Here is a 15,076-nt window from a genome sequence, read left to right as displayed (position 1 = left end):
CACATACCTGGACCGCCACCCGGCTCAGCCTCTTAGCAAGCCACTGGGAGGCTGAGCCGGCCCCTCCCGCCCCCTCCATAGACCAGTGCTCCAGTGAGTGCAGGGGGGGGGGGGCTGAGCAGAGAGCCGGTGACTGACAGTCAGCAGCTCTCCACTCGCGGACCTCTGAGGATCAAGCGATCGGCGGTGTTTGCTCGGTTCTCAGTGTTAGAGGCGCCAGGGGACAGATGTAGCATCAGACGGATGCTGCATCCACCTAGGTAATTATGATTCAGAAAAAAACAAACCCCATGCTTCTCTTTTAAGTCCAGAGAGGTGCAAGAGACCTCCTGGGCTTAGCTTTGTTTTTTTTATCTACAGTACTCCCGGAAGACCGATATCGCTGTAGTCCCTGGAGAGTGACAGTTGCTTTGTTGCAGTTGGTATGCCTGCCCCTCTCCTCCTCCTACCCAATCACAGAAGCCTTTGCATCATGTGAACACTTTCACATAATACAAAGGCTCCTGTGAATGGGCAGTTGAATGGGAGGGGCGGACATAGCTGTGTGTTTTTCTCCTCTCAGATCCTTGAAGTGTGCCTCCGGCAGAGCAATAAACTTGTCAAATGTAAATGTTAGGGATACGTACAGGAGATGTCATGCAGCTCCTTGGACCCAACTCATAGTGTGCCTGCAATTTTTACAAAGTGGCTAAATTCCTGGAATTTCGCTTTATTTCAGTGGGGGTCAGTGGGAAGTGCCCCTTATATTGGTGGCTAGTGAGAACATTGATAAATAAGACCCGCTGTAGTTAATTTCTGAAGGGAAATGTTGTGATTCTCTTTATTAGACCTGCCAGTGACTCCAGAGCACACATTGTGCCGTCCCTGACCCGTCCTGTTCTGAGCACACATTGTGACGTCCCTGACCCGTCCTTTTCTCCACACATTGTGCCGTCCCTGACCCGTCCTGTTCTGCACACATTGTGCCGTCCCTGACCCGTCCTGTTCTGCACACATTGTGCCGTCCCTGACCCGTCCTGTTCTGCACACATTGTGCCGTCCCTGACCCGTCCTGTTCTGCACACATTGTGCCGTCCCTGACCCGTCCTGTTCTGCACACATTGTGCCGTCCCTGACCTGTCCTGTTCTGAGCACACATTGTGCCGTCCCTGACCCGTCCTGTTCTGCACACATTGTGCCGTCCCTGACCCGTCCTGTTCTGAGCACACATTGTGCCGTCCCTGACCCGTCCTGTTCTGCACACATTGTGCCGTCCCTGACCCGTCCTGTTCTCCACACATTGTGCCGTCCCTGACCCGTCCTGTTCTGCACACATTGTGCCGTCCCTGACCCGTCCTGTTCTGAGCACACATTGTGCCGTCCCTGACCCGTCCTGTTCTGCACACATTGTGCCGTCCCTGACCCGTCCTGTTCTGAGCACACATTGTGCCGTCCCTGACCCGTCCTGTTCTGCACACATTGTGCCGTCCCTGACCCGTCCTGTTCTGCACACATTGTGCCGTCCCTGACCCGTCCTGTTCTGCACACATTGTGCCGTCCCTGACCCGTCCTGTTCTGAGCACACATTGTGCCGTCCCTGACCCTTCCTGTTCTGCACACATTGTGCCGTCCCTGACCCGTCCTGTTCTGCACACATTGTGCCGTCCTTGACCCGTCCTGTTCTGAGCACACATTGTGCCGTCCCTGACCCGTCCTGTTCTGCACACATTGTGCCGTCCCTGACCCGTCCTGTTCTGAGCACACATTGTGCCGTCCCTGACCCGTCCTGTTCTGAGCACACATTGTGCCGTCCCTGACCCGTCCTGTTCTGCACACATTGTGCCGTCCCTGACCCGTCCTGTTCTCCACACATTGTGCCGTCCCTGACCCGTCCTGTTCTGCACACATTGTGCCGTCCCTGACCCGTCCTGTTCTGAGCACACATTGTGCCGTCCCTGACCCGTCCTGTTCTGCACACATTGTGCCGTCCCTGACCCGTCCTGTTCTGAGCACACATTGAGCCGTCCCTGACCCGTCCTGTTCTGCACACATTGTGCCGTCCCTGACCCGTCCTGTTCTGCACACATTGTGCCGTCCCTGACCCGTCCTGTTCTGCACACATTGTGCCGTCCCTGACCCGTCCTGTTCTGCACACATTGTGCCGTCCCTGACCCGTCCTGTTCTGCACACATTGTGCCGTCCCTGACCTGTCCTGTTCTGCACACATTGTGCCGTCCCTGACCCGTCCTGTTCTGCACACATTGTGTCGTCCTTGACCCATCCTGTTCTGCACACATTGTGCCGTCCTTGACCCGTCCTGTTCTGCACACATTGTGCCGTCCTTGACCCGTCCTGTTCTGCACACATTGTGCCGTCCCTGACCCGTCCTGTTCTGAGCACACATTGTGCCGTCCCTGACCCGTCCTGTTCTGCACACATTGTGCCGTCCCTGACCCGTCCTGTTCTGCACACATTGTGCCGTCCTTGACCCGTCCTGTTCTGCACACATTGTGCCGTCCTTGACCCGTCCTGTTCTGAGCACACATTGTGCCGTCCCTGACCCGTCCTGTTCTGAGCACACATTGTGCCGTCCCTGACCCGTCCTGTTCTGCACACATTGTGCCGTCCCTGACCCGTCCTGTTCTGCACACATTGTGCCGTCCCTGACCCGTCCTGTTCTGCACACATTGTGCCGTCCCTGACCCGTCCTGTTCTGCACACATTGTGCCGTCCCTGACCCGTCCTGTTCTGCACACATTGTGCCGTCCCTGACCCGTCCTGTTCTGCACACATTGTGCCGTCCCTGACCCGTCCTGTTCTGCACACATTGTGCCGTCCCTGACCCGTCCTGTTCTGCACACATTGTGCCGTCCCTGACCTGTCCTGTTCTGCACACATTGTGCCGTCCCTGACCCGTCCTGTTCTGCACACATTGTGCCGTCCTTGACCCGTCCTGTTCTGCACACATTGTGCCGTCCTTGACCCGTCCTGTTCTGCACACATTGTGCCGTCCCTGACCCGTCCTGTTCTGAGCACACATTGTGCCGCCCCTGACCCGTCCTGTTCTGAGCACACATTGTGCCGTCCCTGACCCGTCCTGTTCTGAGCACACATTGTGCCATCCCTGACCCGTCCTGTTCTGAGCACACATTGTGCCGTCCCTGACCCGTCCTGTTTTGCACACATTGTGCCGTCCCTGACCCGTCCTGTTCTGCACACATTGTGCCGTCCCTGACCCGTCCTGTTCTGCACACATTGTGCCGTCCCTGACCCATCCTGTTCTGAGCACACATTGTGCCGTCCCTGACCCGTCCTGTTCTGCACACATTGTGCCGTCCCTGACCCGTCCTGTTCTGCACACATTGTGCCGTCCCTGACCCGTCCTGTTCTGCACACATTGTGCCGTCCCTGACCCGTCCTGTTCTGCACACATTGTGCCGTCCCTGACCTGTCCTGTTCTGCACACATTGTGCCGTCCCTGACCCGTCCTGTTCTGCACACATTGTGCCGTCCTTGACCCGTCCTGTTCTGCACACATTGTGCCGTCCTTGACCCGTCCTGTTCTGCACACATTGTGCCGTCCCTGACCCGTCCTGTTCTGAGCACACATTGTGCCGCCCCTGACCCGTCCTGTTCTGAGCACACATTGTGCCGTCCCTGACCCGTCCTGTTCTGAGCACACATTGTGCCATCCCTGACCCGTCCTGTTCTGAGCACACATTGTGCCGTCCCTGACCCGTCCTGTTTTGCACACATTGTGCCGTCCCTGACCCGTCCTGTTCTGCACACATTGTGCCGTCCCTGACCCGTCCTGTTCTGCACACATTGTGCCGTCCCTGACCCATCCTGTTCTGAGCACACATTGTGCCGTCCCTGACCCGTCCTGTTCTGCACACATTGTGCCGTCCCTGACCCGTCCTGTTCTGCACACATTGTGCCGTCCTTGACCCGTCCTGTTCTGCACACATTGTGCCGTCCCTGACCCGTCCTGTTCTGAGCACACATTGTGCTGTCCCTGACCCGTCCTGTTCTGAGCACACATTGTGCCGTCCCTGACCCGTCCTGTTCTGAGCACACATTGTGCCGTCCCTGACCCGTCCTGTTCTGAGCACACATTGTGCCGTCCCTGACCCGTCCTGTTCTGCACACATTGTACCGTCCCTGACCCGTCCTGTTCTGCACACATTGTGCCGTCCCGGACCTGTCCTGTTCTGAGCACACATTGTGCTGTCCCTGACCCGTCCTGTTCTGAGCACATTGTGCCGTCCCTGACCCGTCCTGTTCTGAGCACATTGTGCCATCCCTGACCGTCCTGTTCTGAGCACACATTGTGCCGTCCCTGACCCGTCCTGTTCTCCACACATTGTGCCGCCCCTGACCCGTCCTGTTCTCCACACATTGTGCCGTCCCTGACCGTCCTGTTCTGAGCACACATTATGCCGTCCCTGACCGTCCTGTTCTGAGCACACATTGTGCCGTCCCTGACCCGTCCTGTTCTCCACACATTGTGCCGTCCCTGACCCGTCCTGTTCTCCACACATTGTGCCGTCCCTGACCCGTCCTGTTCTGAGCACACATTGTGCCGTCCCTGACCCGTCCTGTTCTGCACACATTGTGCCGTCCCTGACCCGTCCTGTTCTGCACACATTGTGCCGTCCCTGACCCATCCTGTTCTGAGCACACATTGTGCCGTCCCTGACCCGTCCTGTTCTGAGCACACATTGTGCCGTCCCTGACCCGTCCTGTTCTGAGCACACATTGTGCCGTCCCTTACCCGTCCTCTTCTGAGCACACATTGTGCCGTCCTTGACCCGTCCTGTTCTGCACACATTGTGCCGTCCCTGACCCGTCCTGTTATGAGCACACATTGTGCTGTCCCTGACCCGTCCTGTTCTGAGCACACATTGTGCCGTCCCTGACCCATCCTGTTCTGAGCACACATTGTGCCGTCCCTGACCCGTCCTGTTCTGCACACATTGTACCGTCCCTGACCCGTCCTGTTCTGCACACATTGTGCCGTCCCTGACCTGTCCTGTTCTGAGCACACATTGTGCTGTCCCTGACCCGTCCTGTTCTGAGCACATTGTGCCGTCCCTGACCCGTCCTGTTCTGAGCACACATTGTGCCGTCCCTGACCGTCCTGTTCTGAGCACACATTGTGCCGTCCCTGACCCGTCCTGTTCTCCACACATTGTACCGTCCCTGACCCATCCTGTTCTGCACACATTGTGCCGTCCCTGACCCGTCCTGTTCTGAGCACACATTGTGCCGTCCCTGACCGTCCTGTTCTGAGCACACATTGTGCCGTCCCTGACCCGTCCTGTTCTCCACACATTGTACCGTCCCTGACCCCTCCTGTTCTGCACACATTGTGCCGTCCCTGACCTGTCCTGTTCTGACCACACATTGTGCCGTCCCTGACCCGTCCTGTTCTGCACACATTGTGCCGTCCCTGACCCCTCCTGTTTTGCACACATTGTGTCGTCCCTGACCCGTCCTGTTCTCCACACATTGTGCCGTCCCTGACCCGTCCTGTTCTGAGCACACATTGTGCCGTCCCTGACCCCTCCTGTTCTGCACACATTGTGCCGTCCCTGGCCCGTCCTGTTCTGCACACATTGTGCCGTCCCTGACCCGTCCTGTTCTATTGTGCCATCCCTGACCCGTCCTGTTCTCCACACATTGTGCCGTCCCTGACCCGTCCTGTTCTCCACATATTGTGCCGTCCCTGACCCGTCCTGTTCTCCACACATTATGCCGTCCCTGACCCGTCCTGTTCTCCACACATTGTGCCGTCCCTGACCCGTCCTGTTCTCCACACATTGTGCCGTCCCTGACCCGTCCTGTTCTCCACACATTGTGCCGTCCCTGACCCGTCCTGTTCTCCACACATTGTGCCGTCCCTGACCCGTCCTGTTCTCCACACATTGTGCCGTCCCTGACCCGTCCTGTTCGGCACACATTGTGCCGTCCCTGACCCGTCCTGTTCGGCACACATTGTGCCGTCCCTGACCCGTCCTGTTCTGCACACATTGTGCCGCCCCTGACCCGTCCTGTTCTCCACACATTGTGCCGTCCCTGACCGTCCTGTTCTGAGCACACATTATGCCGTCCCTGACCGTCCTGTTCTGAGCACACATTGTGCCGTCCCTGACCCGTCCTGTTCTCCACACATTGTGCCGTCCCTGACCCGTCCTGTTCTCCACACATTGTGCCGTCCCTGACCCGTCCTGTTCTGAGCACACATTGTGCCGTCCCTGACCCGTCCTGTTCTGCACACATTGTGCCGTCCCTGACCCGTCCTGTTCTGCACACATTGTGCCGTCCCTGACCCATCCTGTTCTGAGCACACATTGTGCCGTCCCTGACCCGTCCTGTTCTGAGCACACATTGTGCCGTCCCTGACCCGTCCTGTTCTGAGCACACATTGTGCCGTCCCTTACCCGTCCTCTTCTGAGCACACATTGTGCCGTCCTTGACCCGTCCTGTTCTGCACACATTGTGCCGTCCCTGACCCGTCCTGTTATGAGCACACATTGTGCTGTCCCTGACCCGTCCTGTTCTGAGCACACATTGTGCCGTCCCTGACCCATCCTGTTCTGAGCACACATTGTGCCGTCCCTGACCCGTCCTGTTCTGCACACATTGTACCGTCCCTGACCCGTCCTGTTCTGCACACATTGTGCCGTCCCTGACCTGTCCTGTTCTGAGCACACATTGTGCTGTCCCTGACCCGTCCTGTTCTGAGCACATTGTGCCGTCCCTGACCCGTCCTGTTCTGAGCACACATTGTGCCGTCCCTGACCGTCCTGTTCTGAGCACACATTGTGCCGTCCCTGACCCGTCCTGTTCTCCACACATTGTACCGTCCCTGACCCATCCTGTTCTGCACACATTGTGCCGTCCCTGACCCGTCCTGTTCTGAGCACACATTGTGCCGTCCCTGACCGTCCTGTTCTGAGCACACATTGTGCCGTCCCTGACCCGTCCTGTTCTCCACACATTGTACCGTCCCTGACCCCTCCTGTTCTGCACACATTGTGCCGTCCCTGACCTGTCCTGTTCTGACCACACATTGTGCCGTCCCTGACCCGTCCTGTTCTGCACACATTGTGCCGTCCCTGACCCCTCCTGTTTTGCACACATTGTGTCGTCCCTGACCCGTCCTGTTCTCCACACATTGTGCCGTCCCTGACCCGTCCTGTTCTGAGCACACATTGTGCCGTCCCTGACCCCTCCTGTTCTGCACACATTGTGCCGTCCCTGGCCCGTCCTGTTCTGCACACATTGTGCCGTCCCTGACCCGTCCTGTTCTATTGTGCCATCCCTGACCCGTCCTGTTCTCCACACATTGTGCCGTCCCTGACCCGTCCTGTTCTCCACATATTGTGCCGTCCCTGACCCGTCCTGTTCTCCACACATTATGCCGTCCCTGACCCGTCCTGTTCTCCACACATTGTGCCGTCCCTGACCCGTCCTGTTCTCCACACATTGTGCCGTCCCTGACCCGTCCTGTTCTCCACACATTGTGCCGTCCCTGACCCGTCCTGTTCTCCACACATTGTGCCGTCCCTGACCCGTCCTGTTCTCCACACATTGTGCCGTCCCTGACCCGTCCTGTTCGGCACACATTGTGCCGTCCCTGACCCGTCCTGTTCTGCACACATTGTGCTGCCCCTGACCCGTCCTGTTCTGAGCACACATTGTGCTGTCCCTGACCCGTCCTGTTCTGCACACATTGTGCCGTCCCTGACCCATCCTGTTCTGAGCACACATTGTGCCGTCCCTGACCCGTCCTGTTCTGAGCACACATTGTGCCGTCCCTGACCCGTCCTGTTCTGCACACATTGTGCCGTCCCTGACCCGTCCTGTTCTGAGCACACATTGTGCCGTCCCTGACCCGTCCTGTTCTGAGCACACATTGTGCCGTCCCTGACCCGTCCTGTTCTGAGCACACATTGTGCCGTCCCTTACCCGTCCTGTTCTGAGCACACATTGTGCCGTCCTTGACCCGTCCTGTTCTGCACACATTGTGCCGTCCCTGACCCGTCCTGTTCTGAGCACACATTGTGCCGTCCCTGACCCGTCCTGTTCTGAGCACACATTGTGCCGTCCCTGACCCGTCCTGTTCTGAGCACACATTGTGCCGTCCCTGACCCGTCCTGTTCTGCACACATTGTACCGTCCCTGACCCGTCCTGTTCTGCACACAATGTGCCGTCCCTGACCTGTCCTGTTATGAGCACACATTGTGCTGTCCCTGACCCGTCCTGTTCTGAGCACATTGTGCCGTCCCTGACCCGTCCTGTTCTGAGCACATTGTGCCGTCCCTGACCGTCCTGTTCTGAGCACACATTGTGCCGCCCCTGACCCGTCCTGTTCGCCACACATTGTGCCGCCCCTGACCCGTCCTGTTCTCCACACATTGTGCCGTCCCTGACCGTCCTGTTCTGAGCACACATTGTGCCGTCCCTGACCCGTCCTGTTCTCCACACATTGTGCCGTCCCTGACCCGTCCTGTTCTCCACACATTGTGCCGTCCCTGACCCGTCCTGTTCTGAGCACACATTGTGCCGTCCCTGACCCGTCCTGTTCTGCACACATTGTGCCGTCCCTGACCCGTCCTGTTCTGCACACATTGTGCCGTCCCTGACCCGTCCCGTTCTGCACACATTGTACCGTCCCTGACCCGTCCTGTTCTGCACACATTGTGCCGTCCCTGACCTGTCCTGTTCTGAGCACACATTGTGCTGTCCCTGACCCGTCCTGTTCTGAGCACATTGTGCCGTCCCTGACCCGTCCTGTTCTGAGCACACATTGTGCCGTCCCTGACCGTCCTGTTCTGAGCACACATTGTGCCGTCCCTGACCCGTCCTGTTCTCCACACATTGTACCGTCCCTGACCCGTCCTGTTCTGCACACATTGTGCCGTCCCTGACCCGTCCTGTTCTCCACACATTGTGCCGTCTCTGACCCGTCCTGTTCTGCACACATTGTGCCGTCCCTGACCTGTCCTGTTCTGACCACACATTGTGCCGTCCCTGACCCGTCCTGTTCTGCACACATTGTGCCGTCCCTGACCCCTCCTGTTTTGCACACATTGTGTCGTCCCTGACCCGTCCTGTTCTCCACACATTGTGCCGTCCCTGACCCGTCCTGTTCTGAGCACACATTGTGCCGTCCCTGACCCGTCCTGTTCTGCACACATTGTGCCGTCCCTGACCTGTCCTGTTCTCCACACATTGTGCCGTCCCTGACCCGTCCTGTTCTCCACACATTATGCCGTCCCTGACCCGTCCTGTTCTCCACACATTGTGCCGTCCCTGACCCGTCCTGTTCGGCACACATTGTGCCATCCCTGACCCGTCCTGTTCTGAGCACACATTGTGCCGTCCCTGACCCGTCCTGTTCTGAGCACACATTGTGCCGTCCCTGACCCGTCCTGTTCTCCACCCATTGTGCCGTCCCTGACCCGTCCTGTTCTCCACACATTGTGCCGTCCCTGACCCGTCCTGTTCTGCACACATTGTGCCGTCCCTGACCCGTCCTGTTCTGCACACATTGTGCCGTCCCTGACCCGTCCTGTTCTGCACACATTGTGCCGTCCCTGACCCGTCCTGTTCTGAGCACACATTGTGCCGTCCCTGACCCATCCTGTTCTGAGCACACATTGTGCCGTCCCTGACCCGTCCTGTTCTGAGCACACATTGTGCCGTCCCTGACCCGTCCTGTTCTGAGCACACATTGTGCCGTCCCTGACCCGTCCTGTTCTGAGCACACATTGTGCCGTCCCTGACCCGTCCTGTTCTGAGCACACATTGTGCCGTCCCTGACCCGTCCTGTTCTGAGCACACATTGTGCCGTCCCTGACCCGTCCTGTTCTGAGCACACATTGTGCCGTCCCTGACCCGTCCTGTTCTGAGCACACATTGTGCCGTCCCTGACCCGTCCTGTTCTGAGCACACATTGTGCCGTCCCTGACCCGTCCTGTTCTGAGCACACATTGTGCCGTCCCTGACCCGTCCTGTTCTGAGCACACATTGTGCTGTCCCTGACCCGTCCTGTTCTGAGCACACATTGTGCCGTCCCTGACCCGTCCTGTTCTCCACACATTGTGCCGTCCCTGACCCGTCCTGTTCTCAGCACACATTGTGCCATCCCTGACCCGTCCTGTTCTGAGCACACATTGTGCTGTCCCTGACCCGTCCTGTTCTGAGCACACATTGTGCCGTCCCTGACCCGTCCTGTTCTCCACACATTGTGCCGTCCCTGACCCGTCCTGTTCTCCACACATTGTGCCGTCCCTGACCCGTCCTGTTCTCCACACACCATCAGGAATGGTTTGCTCGGCGATGGACTCCATGTACGCTGTGCTTGCCAACTCTGCTATTCTGGAAAGTGGTTAATAATGCAGAAGGTTTTGTTTCCAGTGAAGGATATCCTGTCTGTTTGCTCAGTATGACAGGAGAGCTGCATTCAGTGGCTACTTCTCTTTGCTGATTCACGTTTGTAAGTATCCTGTAGATTTCTACATATTGTCGCTTATCTGCTTTATTTTGGTGCTTAGACAAGTTCTCCGAATTTCCCCCAATGTTTTCCTGGAAGTCATACTGCATATTATATATTGTAGCTGTGTGGAATTCCGTTTTTAGTTTACTGGGACGTATGTTGTGGACTTCTATCGTTAAAAAAATCATTGATTTTCTTCACTGTGAATGTACTATAGAGGTTTAATTCCGGGATTTTTACCGTGTGCTCTTACTCTGTGTATGAATACTGCCGTATTATTGATCTGTCGCCATTTAGAAGTAGCACCGTGATGACGATCTTCACCTTTACTTTTGCCCCACATATGCTGTTACTAAGCCGCACACCTCAGGCTGCTGATAGGGGTGTGCCCTTCTGTACTAGGCCTTTACCCCAGTAGTCCAGTGGGGGTCCCGGGCCAAAGAGAGGAATTATTTTCCATGGGATGCAGGTGGAGTATTATTATGGTCCAGCACTTATAGTAAAGTTCTCTAGGTTCCATTAGTTCAGCAGGAGGGCCCTGGGAGGGGAGGGCCCTTTTTTTCTTTTGGGAGCAGGAGGAGTATAAGTAAGTGACCCCACTCTCAGCAGTCATTCCTGACCTTCGCACTTAATACTCTACATACTTCTTAATCTGCACGATGCTTACTCCTGATCCCTGTGCTCTGCATACTCCTGGCTCCTGTGCTCTGCACGGTGCATACTCCTGACCCCTGTGATCTGCACGGGGCATACTCCTGACCCCTGCGCACTGCATACTCCTGGCTCCTGTGCTCTGCACAGTGCATACTCCTGACCCCTGTGATCTGCACGGGGCATACTCCTGACGCCTGCGCACTGCATACTCCTGACCCCTGTGCTCTGCATGATGCATACTCCTGACCCCTGTGCTGTGCACGGTGCATACTCCTGACCCCTGTGCTCTGCACGAGGCATACTCCTGACCCCTGTGCTCTGCACGGTGCATACTCCTGACCCCTGTGCTCTGCACGAGGCATACTCCTGACCCCTGTGCTGTGCACGGTGCATACTCCTGACCCCTGTGCTCTGCATGATGCATACTCCTGACCCCTGTGCTGTGCACGGTGCATACTCCTGACCCCTGTGCTCTGCATGATGCATACTCCTGACCCCTGTGCTGTGCACGGTGCATACTCCTGACCCCTGTGCTCTGCACGAGGTATACTCCTGACCCCTGTGCTCTGCACGGGGCATACTCCTGACCCCTGTGCTCTGCACGGGGCATACTCCTGACCCCTGTGCTCTGCACGGGGCATACTCCTGACCCCTGTGCTCTGCACGAGGTATACTCCTGACCCCTGTGCTCTGCACGGGGCATACTCCTGACCCCTGTCCTTTGCACGGGGCATACTCCTGACCCCTGTGCTTTGCACGGGGCATACTCCTGACCCCTGTGCTTTGCACGGGGCATACTCCTGACCCCTGTGCTTTGCACGGGGCATACTCCTGACCCCTGTGCTTTGCACGGGGCATACTCCTGACCCCTGTGCTTTGCACGGGGCATACTCCTGACCCCTGTGCTGTGCACGGGGCATACTCCTGACCCCTGTGCTGTGCACGGGGCATACTCCTGACCCCTGTGCTGTGCACGGGGCATACTCCTGACCCCTGTGCTGTGCACGGGGCATACTCCTGACCCCTGTGCTGTGCTCGGGGCATACTCCTGACCCCTGTGCTGTGCACGGGGCATACTCCTGACCCCTGTGCTGTGCTCGGGGCATACTCCTGACCCCTGTGCTGTGCACGGGGCATACTCCTGACCCCTGTGCTGTGCACGGGGCATACTCCTGACCCCTGTGCTGTGCACGGGGCATACTCCTGACCCCTGTGCTGTGCACGGGGCATACTCCTGACCCCTGTGCTGTGCACGGGGCATACTCCTGACCCCTGTGCTTTGCACGGGGCATACTCCTGACCCCTGTGCTTTGCACGGGGCATACTCCTGACCCCTGTGCTTTGCACGGGGCATACTCCTGACCCCTGTGCTTTGCACGGGGCATACTCCTGACCCCTGTGCTGTGCACGGGGCATACTCCTGACCCCTGTGCTGTGCACGGGGCATACTCCTGACCCCTGTGCTGTGCACGGGGCATACTCCTGACCCCTGTGCTGTGCACGGGGCATACTCCTGACCCCTGTGCTGTGCACGGGGCATACTCCTGACCCCTGTGCTGTGCACGGGGCATACTCCTGACCCCTGTGCTGTGCACGGGGCATACTCCTGACCCCTGTGCTGTGCACGGGGCATACTCCTGACCCCTGTGCTGTGCACGGGGCATACTCCTGACCCCTGTGCTGTGCACGGGGCATACTCCTGACCCCTGTGCTCTGCACGGGGCATACTCCTGACCCCTGTGCTGTGCACGGGGCATACTCCTGACCCCTGTGCTGTGCACGGGGCATACTTCTGACCCCTGCACATTGCGCACTCCTGACCCCTGCACAGTGCATACTGCGCACTGCACGGGGCATACTCGTGACCCCTGTACTCTGCACGGGGCATACTCGTGACCCCTGTACTCTGCACGGGGCATACTCGTGACCCCTGTACTCTGCACAGGGCATACTCGTGACCTTTTTATCTGCAGCGTCCTCTCTTTTCTGCATCCTTTCAAAGTGCTGAATTTTAAAGCTTCCCTGAGCGTTCTGAAAAAAAGGGGTCGGAGAGCTGAAGTTACTCTCTGCAGAGCTCAGCGAGGAGAGCTCTAAGAGCTGATTGGAGGCAAGAGACACACCTCCCTGCGCACAGGAACAGAGCTGAGGCTGTCATTCTGCTGGAGCTCCCTTCCCTGTCCCCATTTTTTTCTTGGTGTCAGGAAAACTTGTCAGAAGTGAATCATGCTTGATAGCAGAGGAAGGGGGCAGCAGACAAAAATGAGACTTTGTGCTCTGGAGTAAGACAAGTACACACTGTGGAGGGATATGCTTTGTTCAGATTTCATGTCTGAGGTTTACAGCCACTTTAAGCACACCTGTTTAATGGAGGCCTGACTGCTCACACGATTCCTTATATGCAGACAGCATCGACGTTGTCCATTGATTTGTACAAAGAACACGTTTAGATCTGTCAGCAAAAATCTGCAGACAGCTGCCCGCTCACTGCTGTTCTCTCTCCTTGGTTAGGGAGACTGGTCTGGTCTCCGCCCCCTCCTGTAATTTTCTACAGGCAGTTTGTAGTGGGTGGAGCCTGCGGGACCCCTCCCACATCTCTGTTCTCTGCACAGGCTTTGTACAGTACAGTGATTCACACAACTTTTACATTGTAAAATTTGGGTTTGTAAAAACATTTGGTGCGCACAAAGCAATTTAAATTTTTCTTGCATCAAGTCAACTTTGTTTCTAAATTATTCATTTTTTAATTTTAATTTTTTTTTTTTTTTATATTTCAGATAAGTCAGAAAAAACTAAAAAAGTACGAGAGGGAATATCACATGATGAGAGAGCAACAGGCACAGCAGGAGGACCCTGTTGAAAGATTTGAGGTGAGTGACATAAAAGGACAAACAAGAATCTGGTGATCATAGCCAGGGCTGCTAATAAGGCAGTACAACCGGCCCTCCTGTACCGGGCCTGGGTCCCATCGGTTCAAAAGGGGGGCTTGGGCACCTGCTGAGCAGAAGGGATGGCTGGTACTGCCATTGCTGGCACTGATCTTTTTGTGCCTCCCTCTGCGTTGCTGGCTTCTCCTCCTACCCCACCCTTCGGCTGAGCTGCAGGGCGATCCATTCAAGTATCTGTGACCCCGTCCCCCCGCTGTCTGGGCCCCCCTGTGTGCCCCCTTCCACCCACTGTCTGGGTCCCCGAGTGTGCCCCCTTCCACCCGCTGTCTGGGTCCCCGAGTGTGCCCCCTTCCACCCGCTGTCTGGGTCCCCGTGTGTGCCCCCTTCCACCCGCTGTCTGGGTCCCCGTGTGTGCCCCCTTCCACCCGCTGTCTGGGTCCCCGTGTGTGCCCCCTTCCACCCGCTGTCTGGGTCCCCGTGTGTGCCCCCTTCCACCCGCTGTCTGGGTCCCCGTGTGTGCCCCCTTCCACCCGCTGTCTGGGTCCCCGTGTGTGCCCCCTTCCACCCGCTGTCTGGGTCCCCGTGTGTGCCCCCTTCCACCCGCTGTCTGGGTCCCCGTGCGTGCCCCCTTCCACCCGCTGTCTGGGTCCCCGTGCGTGCCCCCTTCCACCCGCTGTCTGGGTCCCCGTGCGTGCCCCCTTCCACCCGCTGTCTGGGTCCCCGTGCGTGCCCCCTTCCACCCGCTGTCTGGGTCCCCGTGCGTGCCCCCTTCCACCCGCTGTCTGGGTCCCCGTGCGTGCCCCCTTCCACCCTCTGTCTGGGTCCCCGTGTGTGCCCCCTTCCACCCGCTGTCTGGGTCCCCGAGTGTGCCCCCTTCCACCCGCTGTCTGGGTCCCCGTGTGTGCCCCCTTCCACCCGCTGTCTGGGTCCCCGTGTGTGCCCCCTTCCACCCGCTGTCTTGTTCCTCGTGTGTGCCCCCTTCCACCCGCTGTCTGGGTCCCCGTGCGTGCCCCCTTCCACCCGCTGTCTGGGTCCCCGTGCGTGCCCCCT

At 57.8% G+C, this 15,076-nt stretch overlaps 1 protein-coding gene across 1 annotated transcript in view; it reads left to right on the top strand.

Annotated features, from left to right (window-relative positions):
* The window catches only part of RABGAP1 (RAB GTPase activating protein 1), a 174,443-nt gene that overhangs the window by 127,510 nt on the left and 31,857 nt on the right, over positions 1–15,076 (top strand). The window contains 1 exon segment of the mRNA XM_073600710.1: positions 13,916–14,008. Coding sequence (XP_073456811.1) covers positions 13,916–14,008 — 93 coding nt within the window.

The sequence above is a fragment of the Aquarana catesbeiana genome, linkage group LG09 (genome assembly GCF_042186555.1).
Source record: "Aquarana catesbeiana isolate 2022-GZ linkage group LG09, ASM4218655v1, whole genome shotgun sequence".
NCBI classification, from domain to species: Eukaryota; Metazoa; Chordata; class Amphibia; order Anura; family Ranidae; genus Aquarana; species Aquarana catesbeiana.
The sequence above is the reverse complement of the archived record's forward strand: the minus strand, read 5'-3'. Positions and strand labels throughout refer to the sequence as shown.